At 35.9% G+C, this 17,442-nt stretch overlaps 1 protein-coding gene across 2 annotated transcripts in view; it reads right to left on the reverse strand.

Annotated features, from left to right (window-relative positions):
- DENND6A (DENN domain containing 6A) overlaps positions 1-17,442 on the reverse strand; it is a 56,194-nt gene that overhangs the window by 23,188 nt on the left and 15,564 nt on the right. The window contains exons 4-9 of one of the 2 annotated variants that reach the window (XM_026501084.4): positions 13,367-13,479; positions 11,276-11,353; positions 9,774-9,879; positions 9,077-9,156; positions 7,891-7,953; positions 6,881-6,936 (exon numbers count right to left, since the gene is read on the reverse strand). In XM_026501084.4, coding sequence (XP_026356869.1) covers positions 6,881-6,936; positions 7,891-7,953; positions 9,077-9,156; positions 9,774-9,879; positions 11,276-11,353; positions 13,367-13,479 — 496 coding nt within the window. Of the gene's footprint in view, positions 1-6,880; positions 6,937-7,890; positions 7,954-9,076; positions 9,157-9,773; positions 9,880-11,275; positions 11,357-13,366; positions 13,480-17,442 lie in introns of both variants that reach the window. The other variant, XM_026501083.4, reaches the window with a different exon arrangement.

The raw sequence follows: 17,442 nt of genomic DNA on the forward strand, positions 1-17,442 counted from the left end.
GGTAGTGGTATAACTTTATAGTTTTTTATATGGATATAGAAATAAATATATATGCAAAAATGTATATATATTGTATACGAGTATGTATGCATGCATCCCTTTACAAACATGTATATATTCCCTAGCTCTGTCCACAGAGAAGGCCTAAAATCAATGATATCCCAATAGCAATGAGCACAACTAGTACCCAGATCTTGGCTTCTGAATCCTATTCTCCACTAAAAAAAAAAGTCAAGGCTTTTTGGAGAAATGGCTGATTCCAGAGCTAGGAAAGGAAAAATATAAGATAATCTTGGAACCCAAGAGAACTGAAAACATATGTCCATACGAAGGCTTATATACAAATTTTCATAGTAGCATTACACATACTAGCTAAAAACTAAAAACTATCTGAATGTCCTTCAGTGAATTAATGGATAAACAAAATGTGGTATATCCACACAATGGAACATCGTAAAATGAAGTAATGATTCATGCTACCGCATGTATAAACCATGAAAATGATATGCTAAGTGAAAGAAAGTAGACACAAATAGTCACATATTTTATGATTCTATTTATATGGTATGGCCAGAATAGGCAAATCTATAGAGGCAGAAAGTAGATAAGTGATTCCCAGGGGCTGGGGAGGAAAGAGGAAATGGGGAATAACTGCCACTAGGAATAGGGTTACTTTTTGAAGTCATTAAATGTTTTAGAACTAGAGAGTAGTGATCCACAACTTTGTGAATATAGTAAAAACCACTGAACTGTATATTTTGAAAGAGTGAACATTGTGGTATGTGAATTATATATCAATTTTTTTAATTAAAAAAGAAAAGATAAGCCTGGAACATCTTATACAAGGAGGCAAGGAAGTATTTAAAGAATGACAAGAATATGTCAAAAAAAAAAAAAAAAAAAACAGAAGCCAACTTGAAGTGAGACAACTCTCATTGGCCAAACTGGGGACAACTGAAACATCAAATGAGAATAATGGACTTTAATAACCTGTTGCATAAAAAAGGAAACCAACAGTCCACATAAATGTACACAGTACGATGTTTTAAAATATTACTACAAATTCTCTGACACTTCCTTTAAAACATGGAGCCTAATTCTCCCCCCCTTAGCTGTGGGCTAGATTAATGGCTTACATGTAATGAACAGAATAAGGATAGTGTGCAACTTTGTAGGTTGGGTTGTAAGACACATTGGCTTTAGCCTTCTCTCAGATCACCTCTGAATACTGTGGAAACATTCAAGCTGCCCTATGGACAGGTCCACATGGCTAGAAACGAGGCCTCCTGCTAATCGCCACAAGGAACTGTGACCTCCAGCCAGCAGCCAAGTAAGCCAGCCTTTTAGGGAACAGATTCTCCAGCCCTAGTCAAGACCCTCATGTCCCACTTGTCCCACTGACTAAAACCCTGGCTGAAATCTTGACTGTAACTTCGTAAGAGATCTAGAGCTAGAGCCATCTACCTAAGCCGTTCCTAGATTCCTAACCCTCAGAAACTGTGTGAATATTTGTTCTTTCAAGCCTCAAAGTATTGGGGTAATTAATTACACAGCAATAAATACATCATATACATTGCTTTAAAGTGCCTCCCCACAAAATACTTAATTACAAAAGGAAAATGAGTAGTTTATCATCGAGAAGCTTGGAAAATACCACAAGGTGAACATCATTAGTAACAAGGCAAGCTACCCCCCAGCCAAAGACACAGAGCTCAAATCTAATCTTGAGTAAATCCCAAACACACCTAAACTGAGGGGATTTCCTGCAAAATAACTGTCCTGTAATCCACAAGAAGCTCAGTGTGTGAAAGGAAGACTGAGGATCTATTCCATATTGAAGGAGAAAGACTGAAGAAGCATGACAAGTAAGTGCAACAGATAATTCTAAACTAGACAATATTGTGACAACTGGTGACATCTGAATTAAACGGTATTAATTTATCAATGTTAATTTCCCAATTTTGATGACTGCATTGTGTCTTTATTTATAGGACACAGACACTAAAGTATTCAGAGATGATGAGACATCAGGTATCCAACTATCAAGTGGTACAAGGAAGTTTTCTGTACAATACTTACTACTTTTCTGTAAATTAGTGATTGTCTCAAATTTTTATATATATAATTACATGTATTATGCATACATACACACATACACATATATATGTACATAAACTTCTGAAACAATCACAGATTTACAGAAAAGTGGCTAGTGTGTGTAAGTATATATTTAATAGTGGGGCGTCCTTAAGGCAGTAAAGCTGCAAATTACTTTTTCTCACAAGTACTGTAATATATAATCAGTAAGGGCACAAACAGACACCAAGTACAGTTACAAGAGAAAGTATTCTCTGAAACCCCTATATTACTTTAGAAATATCTGTTACAAAAAGTAGTTTTATTGGGGAGGTAAGTATTCAATATTCAAGAAAGGAACCCTATCTCCAGCTCTAACTTTAGTAAATATTGGTGGTAGGCATCTAACTAACTGCAGTATAAAATTACTAAAATGAGGGCCTGTAGGGAAATTACAGGGCATTTTTAGCACTATTTTCATATCCCCATTTTGGAGTTCCATGCTTTATGCTAAGTCCCACTGCTGCCCCTCAAAAGTCATCCCCTGGAAAAAATTAGAAACTTACTCCAAATAAATAGATGAATAAATAAATACATACATATATAAATAGATAACTAGACAAGTAAATAACTAGGTAAATAAAGGTTTCAAACTTTTCCAGGAAGACATAGCATGTTGTTATAATCTTAAAAGCTAAAGGAAACTAACATGTATCAATGAGTATCAGAAACACATTTTATGTAGTAATAGACTTTTACAGTCTTTGAAACAAAACACCCATAGCTGTTATCTACTCTGCCAATGGGGTAGAAAGCCAAGATGGCTTCATTCTCAAGACGGAGGCAAGGAGGAACATGACGACCGTAACTGATATGCCTCTTGCTGTATGAGGAACCAACAGCAAGTGTCATCAGGTAAAACGTCCTTGATTCTAGGCAAAAGAATGTGTTTCTTTCAACAGAAAACTGTCCCTCAATGGTAAGCCCAACTTAAAAACTGAATGAGAAGACTATGTGATCAAGAGAGCTGACACCGAAGTCAGGGTCCATAGACTAGTGGTAGCTTAACGAGACTTGACCTGGTACAACGAGGGAGACAAGCCTCTACACTCAACTGCATTTCTGCATTCAGCTTCAAACATCTTTCCAGGCCTCAGTCCTTTGCTCTCAACTCATTGTTGGTATAAAAATATCACCTTCAGGGGCACCTGGGTAGCACAGTCGTTAAGCATCTGCCTTCGGCTCAGGGCGTGATCCTGGCGTTATGGGATTGAGCCCCACATCAGGCTCCTCTGCTGGGAGCCTGCTTCTTCCTATCCCACTCCCCCTGTGTGTGTTCCCTATCTGGCTGGCTGTCTCTCTGTCAAATAAATAAATAAAATCTTTAAAATAAAAAAAAAATCACCTTCAATGTAAGTGATAAACATTTAAACTTTTATTCACATGAAAAAACATACAGTGTAAGCTCTCCACACACAAAATGAAGAGTGCTGTCACTCATCTGAGCGTCAGATATTAAATGCTCGGCACAGAACTATCTGTGTGAGCCTACTATTGTTCGACTTTCAGTTTCTTCTCCTGAGCAACAAGAATGAAAAAAACAACGAACTCACTTGTTCTACTTTTTTAAAGATTTTATTTATTTGAGAGAGAGAGAGAGCACGTGCGAGAGTGAGGGGGAGGGGCAGAGGGAGAAGGAGAGAGAGAATCTCAAGCAGACTCCTAGCTGAGTGCGGAGCGGGACATGGGGCTCAATCTCATGACTCTGACTGAGATCATGACCTGAGCGGGAGCCATCCAGGGGGCCCTCACTTGTTCTACTTTAAAAGCAAGAACATGTCATTCATAATCAGGAGAAAAGACACATGGTAATAAAAAGTGTTAGTGGTAGGAATAATTAATTACCACAAAAGCAAAGATAACTGATAATAAACTGAAAAGCATTATATTTGCACCCAGCAGTTCCAAAGAAAACATGTCTAGTAATCAAATTCTATATTAACTTACGCATATTCTTTAATTTATTTCTAAATGTACGAAGTATCAAAAGTATAAATAGTAGGGGCGCCTGGGTGGCTCAGATGGTTAAAGGGATCAACTCTTGGTTTTGGCTCAGGTCATGATCTCAGGGTCCTGAGATTGAGCCCTATGTGGGGCTCCATGACACTCATGGAGCTGGCTTAAGATTCTCTCTCTCAAGATATTCACAAATGACACTACAGATAAAAGACTGGTATCCAAGATTTACAAAGACTTCTCAAACTCAATACACGAGAAACATAATCAAATCAAAACTGGGCAGAAGATACGAACAGACACTTTTCCAATGAAGACATACAAATGGCTAACAGACACATGGAAAAAATGTTCAAGATCATTAGCCATCAGGGAAATTCAAATCAAAACCACCTTGAGATACCACCTTACACCAGTTAGAATGGCAAAAATGGACAAGGCAAGAAACAACAAATGTTGGAGAGGATGTGGAGAAAGGGGATCCCTCTTACACTGTTGGTGGGAATGCAAGTTGGTACAGCCACTTTGGAAAACAGTGTGGAGGTCCCTTAAAAAGTTAAAAATAGAGCTACCCTATGATCCAGCAATTACACTACTGGGTATTTACCCCAAAGACACAGACATAGTGAAGAGAAGGGCCATATGCACCCCAATGTTCATAGCAGCATTGTCCACATAGCTAAACTGTGGAAGGAGCCGAGTGCCCCTCAACAGATGACTGGATTAAGAAGATGTGGTCCATACATACAATGGAGTATTACTCAGCCATCAGAAAGAACAATTACCCAACATTTGCAGCAACATGGACGGGACTGGAGGAGATTATGCTACGTGAAATAAGTCAAGCAGAGAAAGACAATTATCATATGGTTTCACTCATTTATGGAACATAAGAAAGAGCAGGGAGATCAGTAGGAGAAGGAAGGGAAAAATGAAGGGGGGTAAACAGAAGGGGGAATGAACCACGAGAGACTATGGACTCTGGGAAACAAACTGAGGGCTTCAGAGGGGAGGAGGGTGGGGGGTTGGGATAGGCTGGTGATGGGTATTAAGGAGGGCACGTATTGCATGGTGCACTGGGTGTTATATACAAATAATGAATCATGGAACAGTACATCAAAAACTAAGGATGTACTGTATGGTGACTAACATAACATAATAAAAAATTATTATAAAAAAAAAAAGATTCTCTCTCTCACCCTGCCCCATCCCACCCACTTGCATGCAGGTACTTTCCCTCTAAAAAAAAAAAAAAAGTATAAATAGTATGCATCCTTCTTAGCATATTTTTCCTGTGATAACTATTCATTTATTTGGGGGACCTCCCCCTTTTCATTCTAAGAATGCTACAATATCTAATTTTTAAAAGAAACTCAATTTGTTTTTAAGTAAGATTTATAATTTTTAAGTTAAGATTTATAATTTATATATAGTAAAATTCACACTTAACAAAGATCTAGAACATTTCCAACACTCCAAAATTTCCCCTCATTCCCTTTGTAGTTGATTTCCCTCCCACCCTCAGGCAACTATTGACCTGATGTCTGCCCCTTTTCCAGAATATCATATAAAGGGAGTCATTCAGTAAGTAGCCCTTTAAAATCTGGCTCTTTTCACTAAACATAACGCTTCTAAGTCACCTATATTGCAGACTGTATCAATAGTGCACTTTTTTTTAAATTGCTAAGTAGTATTCCATGCACATGCATGAATCACAATTTGTTTATCCATTTACCAGTTTACGGACATTTGCATTGTTTCCAGTTTTAGGCTGCTATGAATAGAGATGCTATAAACATATGCATACAGGTCTTTGTGTGGATATGTACTTTCATAATTATTGGAGTAAATTCCTAGAAGGGGGATTACTGGGCTGTACTAGGGCCAAGTGTATAAAACAAATCAAGCATATAAAACAAATCACTCTTTGAAGCAATATCCCATGCAGCTTAAAGGTCACACATATCCAAAATTCTACACACACAAAAATCAAACCAAAAAACCCATTCTAAGTTTCACATGACTCCCAATTGCATGTATTACTATTTAATAACTGCTCGGCAACAGCAGTGGTTTCTCAAGCTGGTTTACACATCAGAACCACCTAGGAGCTGAACTTGGGCACCAGTCCATAGATTTCTACACAGCTGCTCTGGGTAAGGCACAGGCATTGGTACGTTTTCCTTTTCTTTTTTTATGTGCTAGGTTTTCTCTCCTCTTTTTTATTTTGCATTTTGAAAAGTTTCATACATGCAGAAAAATAAAGACAATAGTGTAAGAACCCCCATTTATATATCATCTAGAGTTAACAATATTTTACATTTTTACTTCATTAATTTTTTTCTTACTGAAGTATTTTAAGAGTCTTAGTTTCTACCAACTGAGCTAGCCGGGCACTTCTTATCAAAGTATTTTAAAATAAAATACAAGCCTCATAACATTTCATCTCAAAATACTTAAAAATGCATCTCTAAAAAGTAAGTCCATTTTCTTACGTGATTACAATACCATTCTCACACCAAACCAAACAAAAAATAATTTGTTTCTACCAGGTAATACCCAATCCATATCCAAATTTCCCTGTCAAAGCTCATAATATACAGTCAGGGATGAACCACTGATTTATAATATGTGAAACATATTGACTATTTTCTTCCAGTTTTTTTCCCTCCTTTTTTTTCTTCCAGTTTTTTCCACATTTAAGAACATTAATTTCCTAAAGAAATTTAAAATAATATTTAAAATAATATCACAAAGTAAAACAGAAAAAGCAGTTAATAAAATTTACCTGAAAAGATCCACCTCATGAACAGTAGGTAAAATAACAGATATATGCGTGTCTGCCTGAGATAAAAAAGAAAAAATACAGAAGATGTCATTAAAATTTACAGAAATTGATTTTTTAAATATCTATCTTGTATCAATAAGCTTTGTCACCCTATCTTTTAAGATTCTCTTCCTCCAGAAGCAGCCACAAAGAAAATGGGTCTTACCCATCAACCCTAACGTAGTAGGTCAAGGATGACAGATATCTTGGATAAAGCAATAACCCCATAGTCAGATGTTAGACTAATTCACAACTGCATGAAATACTACCGTAATATAACAGGCAAAATTAGTTTTCCTACTGCTTTCCATTTTAATTCAATTTAAACAATGGGAGTGCTAATACACCAGTTAAAACATTTCAAATAAAAACTTCAACCCCACCCCCATGAACAGATGTAGCTCTGGGAGAAATGAAAGACAACCATAACTACAGAATCCTTTTGACTGAGCTTCCTACAAACAAAAGTCTGCTGACTACTCTCCTAAGAAGATAAGAGGTTTTATGTATTTTCCCCTAGTCCTCACAATTACAGTATAAATTGAGTTCTCTAGTGTCTGCCACATAACAAGAAAAACAATCTGAGAAACATTAGAAAGTTTATTATCAATTCATTACAAAAGTATTTAATGGGGTATTTCAGTAATATTCAGAAATACACCATAAACGACAAGGAACTCTGCATTTGCTAGTTTAAGAATTCGGTTCAAGGGGCGCCTGGGTGGCACAGCGGTTAAGCGTCTGCCTTCGGCTCAGGGCGTGATCCCGGCGTTATGGGATCGAGCCCCACATCAGGCTCCTCCGCTGTGAGCCTGCTTCTTCTTCTCCCACTCCCCCTGCTTGTGTTCCCTCTCTCGCTGGCTGTCTCTATCTCTGTCGAATAAATAAACAAAATCTTTAAAAAAAAAAAAAAAAGAATTCGGTTCAAGAGACTATGTATGCTGGATGATTCTACCACAGTATCACACTACCTGCTGAGTTAACTGCGCTATTTGAGTTGTCCCAGGCTTGTCATGACATGTGGGAATCCGTACCTTAAAGAGAAAGAAAAGAAATTAACTTTGGCTACAAAAGAATGTCCTTTATAGAATTTCTGAGTCCCATTACAATGAGGAATCAAAAACACTCTTAACACTAAAAAAGTACACTCAGCAATGCCTAAAAAGCCATAAAAACAAAGTCTTTACATGAGATTTAAAAACTACGGTCTTATTTATCTTTAGTCACAGCAGAAGGTAAGGGAACCAAGGTCTCCACATTCCCACACACATGGAAATCACTAACCCACTGAGAAGCAAATGTGCTGGAAAACAGAAAAAGGGCATCAGCTTCATACTGTTTCCTGTTGATTGTTCCAATCTTTGCTTCATTAATATACACACACCCAAACACACCCTCTCAAGCTTGCCAAACTATGGGATAAATCTAACAGGAAACCATGAGAACTCTCAACACAGAGCCACGAGTACTACTTTAGAAGATCTCCCAGAGGAAGAAACAGAACACATCCTACAGAAATGAGTACATCTAAAAACAGAGCATTGCCAAAAATAAGTCCAGCTTGAAAATGAATTGCAAAAGCACTTAGGGAACATTCATACAAAGCCTGCGAGCAAAATGTTAATTCATAAGAAAAGAAAAGAGAAGATAAGAAAAGGAATGGAAAAGGAAAGGAGAAGTGAATAGAGCACAATACCCTGGGATGGACATGTTTGGTCTGTCATTGCACATGAAGATCATTTAAACCTAAGACATGTGGGAATCCGTACCTTAAAGAGAACCAATGGCTCTCCTAATTTCTTTTAATTTTTACTAATTCATACTCAATTCTACAAAATATTCTGCAATGCCACCCATCTCTGGAGGGCCACAGAGTTGCAGAAGTCTAGAAGGTGGCATTTACGTTCACATTATTATGTAAGAATGATACCTTTGTGCAAACTCTACAGGATGAAACGAACGGGATAGGTGGTCCCTGGAGTTGTATGACTAATGGCTCTGAGCAGCAGGAAGAACTGTGATATCTCTGTAACTTCTCACATCTAAGTGAAAGCAGTAACAGGACTGGACATCACTAGGAAGTTAAAAAGCAAAACTCATCTATGAACTTCCTAGAGTTCCTTAGAAAAGGAGACAAATGAAATAAAAGGTTATTACCTTCATTACAACCCCCATAATAGGCAGGTGTAATGTCTTTCCTGGCACTGGGGCAGGCCATCGGTCAACATCATTACAAGCTGAAAAATAAAATATTTCCTTATTATACGTTCAAATATTAAAATGTAAAAAATGAAACATTAGAAATTAGAACTCCACTTTCTGTAGAGCAGGAAAAATACACCGGGAAGGTGGAAGATAAAAGGGAAAAGAAAAGTAAAAGTGTGAAAATATCTTACATTTTATCAAAAATATACCTGTGTTCTAGGATATAAATTGGTTCATAAATTTTTTTAAAGCAACAAAATAATAGATTTAGAGGGAGTTTTCCTATTCACTTATTACTACTAAAATTGGCTACAAAGCATACCACTTGGCAGAAGCCTCTGTACTGAGTAACATAAAGATTTCCTTTTAAATAGTACTCTGAGAAGCAAAGCTGTCAACTCTGTATTTGTTTATTATTACCCTGATAAATAGACATCATCCATATTGCAAAAAGAGATAATAAAAGACACGGTCTTTGGTGTTTGTAGGTAAAGGTGCAGAATAGTAGTACATCTATCTCCTACTATATAGCCATTAAAATTCTTGACTAATTTTTTTAGAAAGTCAACTTTATACTTATCAGCCATTTCCAGTAAAAATTTTAAAACTCCTTCATAAAGGTATCTAACTCACACAATGTTTAACTTACCTGCTTCCAAATAAGGTTCGCTCTTTTCAAAATACTCTGGTGCTATCTGTTTAAGCACAGTGTGAAAAAAATGAATATAAGGTAGTTTGCTGATCAAAACCAAGGACTGGAGAGAAAAAAGAAACATGGTTTTTTATTTTCCTAATGATTATAACTTAAACTTGTCATTTCTTACACAATCAAATTATTAACAAGCTAAATTCAGCAAAAAGTGTGGATTTTGAAATAAAGCTTTTGCAGTGGATGGTTAAAAGAAAAACTAGATAAAACTAGAGTTGCAGAATGCAAAAAGTTTCACCTTCATCCAGCTTAAGAGCATAAAGGCATAGTTACAGATTTTTCTGTTTCCAGGAAAAAGAATGTCATGGATAATTTCCAAGGCCTCGCTACTATTGTCATTAGCAAAACAGTATCAGGAATTAGCCAGATGAACTCTTCCTAATACAGAAAGAGCAAATTGTGATGCTTTTTCAAACTAAGACCTATGACTGTTGTATTTTAGTTTTCAATAGTCATAGACATATCCTCAGAAATTGTGACTTGGGGCACCTGGGTGGCTCTGTCAGTTAAGCATCCAACTCTTGATTTCAGCTCAGGTCCTGATCTCAGGGTCCTGTGATCGAGCTCCACATCAGGCTCTGTGCTCAGCATGGAGTCTGCTAGTCCTTCTCCCTCTGCTTCTCCCCCAGTGCATGCTCTCTCTCTCTTTCAAATAAATAAATAAATAAATAAAATCTTAAAAAAAAAAATTGTGACTTTACAGTTGGATCACTTTGGATATGGATTATGCCAATCTTTTTTTTTAATCTATTTTTCTTGAAAACTACTTTTTACTTTTCCATCCACTATCATAAGGGGTAGTCAAGACATATTTTAGTTACAAAAGGTAAAGGTGTGTCCCTGTTAGCTGGGATTAAATCAGAACCAGTATTTTTTTAAATGGTGGTTAGAAAATTTTTAAAAGTTTGTGTAAGTAATCTCTACACCCAACATAGGACTTGAACTAATAACTCCAAGATCAAGAGTTCCATGCTCTTCTGACTGAGCCAGCCAGGTGCCCCTAATTTTTTTTTAAGAAAATAAAATGACTGTACATTTAGAGTGGAAACAGTAATGACTAAGATGTTGCTAAAGTGTATATACTGACTCTCAGCAGTTTAAAAAAGATACTGAAGGCTTTTACTAGTTTTAACAATATTACAATCATCTGTCTATCCTTTCCCTCATCACGAAATGTGAAAATTCAGCAGATTCTTCTGGCTTTTGATAGTTTCACAGAATATCTATAATTTACCACCAGGAATCTAGCACAGAGATAGCAGAAAGGCAAAATTCAATCAAAATCTAGGGACAGGTGTCTATAATCTAAAAAAACAAAAATAAAATGTAAGTTATATGTTTAAAGATAAAATATTAAAGACTTTAAAGACTATTCATCCTTACAGTTCTGTTTTTCTAGCCACAATATAAAAATATTTTTCCTTAGTGTATATGAAATTTACCTTCTGGAAGTAGCCTCTCTTTAGACTTTTATCTCGAACTTGTCGGAAATACACATATCCATAAAAATACGCAGGATCCTTCTATGAAAGAAGTGACAAATAAAAAAAAAATACATATTGCCATCCTTCATTATTAACATCATGATCCTTCATAAACCTGAACTGAAATATGAGGTACACACAAAGCGCTGGTTATGCTTTTCCACCAACACAAATAATCATGACAGTAACTGGCAGATATAAACCTGCTAGCTTGCCCAAAGGGGCAATAATTATAACTAAAGTACTGAAGTCAGATTTTTCCCACTATAATATACTCAGCTTATGTTCTTTATTCATATTTGTACTAGTTGATGGAAGTCAGGAAACAATCAAATTCTATGTTTCCCCCAATGCTATATATATACATATTTTTTTTTAATTGTGCCTATAAGTATGAGTTAGGGGTTAGTCTTAATAAAATGAGGTATCCTAATGTAAAATTTCAAGACAGAGAGAAAAAGGAGTTAAATGCCAATCTGAATCTTACATACCCAGTTCTATCTTTACCTAATAAAAATGAAACATTGAAGTGTTTATCAAAATATAATTTGACATTCCAAAAAACGTAAGAAGTTTTTGTATCCTAATGAAATAAATTTTGACCCAGTTCCTAACTGGATTGTTATTCTTTGCTCAAATATTTATTGACCACCTACTTTGAACAAGGCATTGTGTTAGAGAAGTTAAAAGATGCTTCAGATACAGTTCCTGAAGGAGCTCATAATCTAAAGAGGGATAAAAACAAAGCTCAAGGCAGGTATATAGAAAGCACAAAGTGTTACAAGGAGGCCAAGAGGGAAGAGATTACCTCTGTCTATGGGGATCAGTAAAGATTTCATGGAGGCAGCTGTTTTTAAATTGGGCAGTGAAGGATGGATATGATTTAAACAAAGACAAAGACATTCCAGGTTTAGAGAGCTAGGAGTCTGAGCAAAAACAAGGAGAGACAGAAAAATAACAAGCTACCTCAGGAAAAAGCACATAGTTCAGGTTGGCTAAAATATGGCACCTGTATAGAAAGGAGATAAAGTTGGAAATTGTAGAGGTAAAGGTCTTATTTTGGAAGGCCCAAAAAGTGAGGATGAGGAAACAGTACTATCATTAGCTCTTTATTCATTAAGCAACAGATAGTCATTTTATATTTATTTTTATATAATATATATGTAGACTTTAGCTAGCAGCACTGTGTAAAATACATTACATTGAAAAAAACCCACAAAAGATGGGATATCTTTGGGCAAATTTCTTATCCTCAACAGCCCTCAATTCCCTCATTTGCACAAGGAACTCTCTCAGAACACTGTAAGAAGGATTAATGAGATAACACATGCTTATTAATACAGAACATAACAAGCTCCAATAAATGTAGCTATTATTAACAGTTGAAAGAATACGTTAATAGCAATACCAAAAGGTCATGGAAAGAAGTAGATGGCTATTTGAAGGTAATATCTTTGCTAACTAGGAGAGGGTTCCTGTCATTAGTGGAACGAGGGAGGTTAACTGTAAATGCTGATTTTAGGCAAAGGATGTCATACTGCATGTGCTGATAGGACATCCAGATGGAAATGTTCCTCACGCAGTTAGAGACGGAAATGTGGAATAAACAGAGACCTTCACTCTGAAAGCATCTGAATTATTAAAATTGTCTTTAATAAATAATAAAAACAAGCATCGTTAAAAATTTAAAATTAGACAACTATAATTCTATCATAAAGTGGGGAATATTCAACTCTGAGTGATATTTACTGGTATAGTACCACCCCAATCCACATCTAAACAAAGAGTTATTAAAAATTGAAGGAAAATTACCTTAACATTCTAATCAATTTCTATACTTCACAACAGCATTATGTGTTTAAAGAACAGTAACTTCATAAAGTCCCTTTCTTTCACATGCTGAATCCTTATAAAATAGACTCACTTAGGAAATCTAGCAGTATAATATAGTAATAAGACAAACACAAAATATTTCTGAATGCTATATCAGGTAGCTGAGTTCTAAAGTTTCCTCTCATGTGGATATTTTTCTATTACTACTTTTCCAACCTTTAAGTAAACTGGTAAATCCTTGTCATAATGATCCAGGAGACAATGCAGTGACACCCTCCTCCCAGAAGACTGTCGAAATCTAAAACAAAACTGGGTATCTCCAAGACAACCTAATGAAAACAAAAACGAAAGTAATTAAGAATAGCATAGTGTAACATTTCTTTTCCAGATTCAACAAATGTTAGAGCTAAAAAGGTCCTATGAATTGTTTAAACCCATTTTATCATGTTTTAGAGAAAAAACAGGAGATTCTGAGAGCTCAAGTGACTTGTCCAAAGCTATCTTTGCTGGTTAGAGGCAAAGCCATTAGCAAAACATACATCTTAACTCCTAGGTCTCTTTACTATTTTCCCTACTTCTATTTTCCCCATTTAATCAAAAAAATCTTTACACTGTTTGCATGTAATGTTGACTCACAAACATAATAATGAGAAAAAGAAGCCAAATACAAAAGAACATATACTGTCAAATCCATCTATATAGTTGTTTGTTGTTGTTTTTTTTTTTTTTAAGCAGGCAAAACTATAGTGTGTAGGGATGTGTGGCTGGGTGATAAAAGTATAAAGAAAAGCAAGACACTTATCACTGTAAGAATCAGAATTGTGGTTGCATTTGGAGGGGGGTGGGAAAAAGTGCTTAGGAGGGGACATGCAAGGGCTTCTAAGGCACTGGCAATGTTCTATTTCTAGACCTCGTATGTGTCTTATATTTCACGATGAGAAGTTTTTTTTTAAAGACATAATATAGCAGACTCAGGAAGTCCCCAGGTAATACATGCACTATTTTCATCATTTTAAATTAAAAAGTTTTTGATTAATAAAGTTTTTAAACATTAATCATTTCTAGCAAACCTCTTAAAACACGTAAACCTAACATAAACTGTCTGGCAATAATTACAAAAAACCATAAATAGTCTAAAAAGTAAAGGACACATTAAGTAGCTTGTCACCGAAACTCTTTCTGATTATTATATTTAGAACTAATAAGATTATACTAAATATGAAATGTGCTCAAGATTTTATTACTTACTATTATACAAAGAAGTACTTATATTTCCTTAGCATATGAAGTTCTTAACAAAGGAAGCAGAAACTTGATAATATGTTTAACTTTCTAAAAAGCAACTCAGAACATAAACCTAAATGCAATCATAGAAATTAATATTTCTTTGGTGGTGAAGGAAAAAAACACAGGGGCCTGGAGGATACGTGAAGTCAGTTTCTTTACTTGTTACGGTAGTTTAAAAATAAGGAAAATACATGAAACCTGAGATAATGGAAAATACTTCTGGCATTGTTTTAGTTCAAGAGATTCATATGTTGATGGTTCAATTTTTCCCTTTAGAAGACATTTAAGTGTGTTTTTTTTTAAAAGAAAGAGCCAACAGATACAAAAAAATGCTCGACATCATTCATCATCAGGGAAATGCAAATCAAAACCATAATGAAATATCAACTTACACCTCTCAGAATGGCTAAAATCAAAAACACAAGAAACAAGTATTGGTGAGGATGTGGAGAAAAAGGAACCCTTGTGCACTGTTGGTAGGAATGCAAACTGGTGCAACCACTGTGGTAAACAATATGGCGGTTCCTCAAAAAGTTAAACATAGAACTACGCTACAATCTAGTAATCACACTACCTGGCATTTACCCAAAGAATACAAAAACACAAATTCAAAAGGATACATGCACCCTGATGCTTACTGCAGCATTATTTACAACAGCCAAATATGGAAGCAACCATATTCATCAATAGATGAATGGATAATGAGGATGTGGTGTGTATACACGCACACACATACACACACACATCACATCTTGCACATTTATATACACACAATGGAATCTTACTCAGCCATAAAAAAAAATAAAAAATAAAAAATAATGGAATCTTAATCTTGTCATTTGCAACAACATGGATGGATCTAGAGAGTATAATGCTAAGTGAAATAAGTCAGAGAAAGACAAGTACCATAAGATTTCACTCATATGTGGAATTTAAGAAGCAAAACAAAGGGAAAAAAGAGACAAATCATGAAATAGACTCTTAACTATTGAGAACAAACAGATGGTTACCAGAGTGGAGGTGGGTGGGGAGATGGGTGAAACAGGTAATGGGGATGGAAGAGTACACTTATATTGACGAGCACTGAGTAAAGTACAGAATTGTTGAATCACTATATTGTACACCTGCAACTAATGTTATGCTGTATGTTAACTGTACGGGAATTAAAATTAAAAACTTAAAATATTTTTTTAAAAAAGAAAACTCCACTGAGAAGTACACACTAATTTCTCTGAGACACTTAATAAAACAGAGCAGGAAAATGCAATTGCTTATACTAACAATATAGATTTATTTTTGAGGGGTTGTAGGGTATCAGGATTGCCTTGCCCCTCCTAGATATCATTTTCTGCATGGCAAATGTAAAAAATCTGGTTGCCAATCTGTAATGTCTCCTTTCCTATTCCAATAATAGTGAGGTCAGGATGGAGAACCAAGTCTAGCCAGACAAGGAATTCATATTTCTTTAGTAACCTTTAGTGTGTGAAAGGACAGACCTCTGAAATATAAAACAGGAACCATTTACCTCAGCTGATGAGGCTAACATGGCTAACGCCTTTTTGACCTGGTGAACTATCTTCCTGACCAAGTCTGTACAGCTTGTAGGTGCAGCTGGTCACTGGAAAGTTCTCATAGCATACCCATGATTTGAGAATGGAGCCGTGTGGATAGGGATTTGCGGCTATGGGAGTTTTATTACTTCCTTTTCACAAAATTCAGCATTCTTTGCATTTTCCAGATGCTATATACTTGTTTCTTAAAATCCAAAATTTGGGGGGCGCTTGGTAGTGCAGTCGTTAAGCGTCTGCCTTCAGCTCAGGGCGTGATCCCAGCGTTCCGGGATTGAGTCCCACATCGGCTCCTCCGCTGGGAGCTTGCTTCTTCCTCTCCCACTCCCCTGCTGTGTTCCCTCTCTCGCTGGCTATCTCTCTGTCAAATAAATAAATAAAATCTTAAAAAAAAAAAAAAATCCAAAATTTGGCTCCCAAAGATAAAAGTCACTCAAATGGAACAAGATATTGAAGCCTAAAAACAAACCAAATGAATTTTTTTTCTAAAGTCAAAGGATCTAAGGTCTATGTGGATAGCAGGTGGAGGAAGTGGAGGATTGGCAAATCAATCCACTGGGAATCCCAAAAGCATTCTTCTTCATCTGTATACCAGAGTCTAAATCTTGTTTTACTTTTTTTTAAGTGTGCACCATGGAAACAAACTTAGATTATGATTCTTTCCCAAAGACTGCTCTACTGTACCTGGATTTCCTTCTATAACAATAAAAGCTATTTTGGGAAAAATTAAATCCACTTCAAAGTTGGCAAAGGAATCCCAACATGCATTTCATAAATATGTAAGTGAAACAAACTGGATAATCATAACTGAGAATAGCCCTCGCAAATAAATATAAAACTGCCTATTGCTGTCTAGATTAATACTGATCTCCTAAGATGGCAAGGTGTCCATTTTTGAGACCTTTTGTCAATTTTATTTCTGAGTACCCACCATACTTTAAATAAAACCAACTCTACTTTATTTGATGTGCAGATTATAAGAAAGGCATTACAAAACATCTGTACGTCACTCAAGTGCCTAAAATACTGAATAAATTCTGATTTACATGGATTTACACTTGAGTCTAACTTCTAACAAAAAGGGACACAGAGAGAGACTGACTACACAACTAAAAATAAAAAAGGCTATCCAAACACCATGTAATTAGCTTCTTAGCCTTGAAGATCATGAGGAGAGGTGAAAAAGAGCCATGAAAACCAGCTCTGATCTGAAATAGAAGAGTGTGCAGTGTAATCCACTGTGACTCCAATCACATAAAATCAGCTCATCCTGTAATGCACACAACTCAGCTTACCCTGAGTCCTGGAAGTCCAATCCAACACTCACTACGTTCAGAACTACATGTGCGGACTTGGTAAGGAAATGAGGAATGATCCTGTAGGACCTCTCTATCATTATTTCATTAATAGGCGAACATACTAAGAGATTCCAATAAT

This window comes from Ursus arctos, unplaced genomic scaffold, assembly GCF_023065955.2.
Source record: "Ursus arctos isolate Adak ecotype North America unplaced genomic scaffold, UrsArc2.0 scaffold_14, whole genome shotgun sequence".
NCBI lineage: Eukaryota > Metazoa > Chordata > Mammalia > Carnivora > Ursidae > Ursus > Ursus arctos.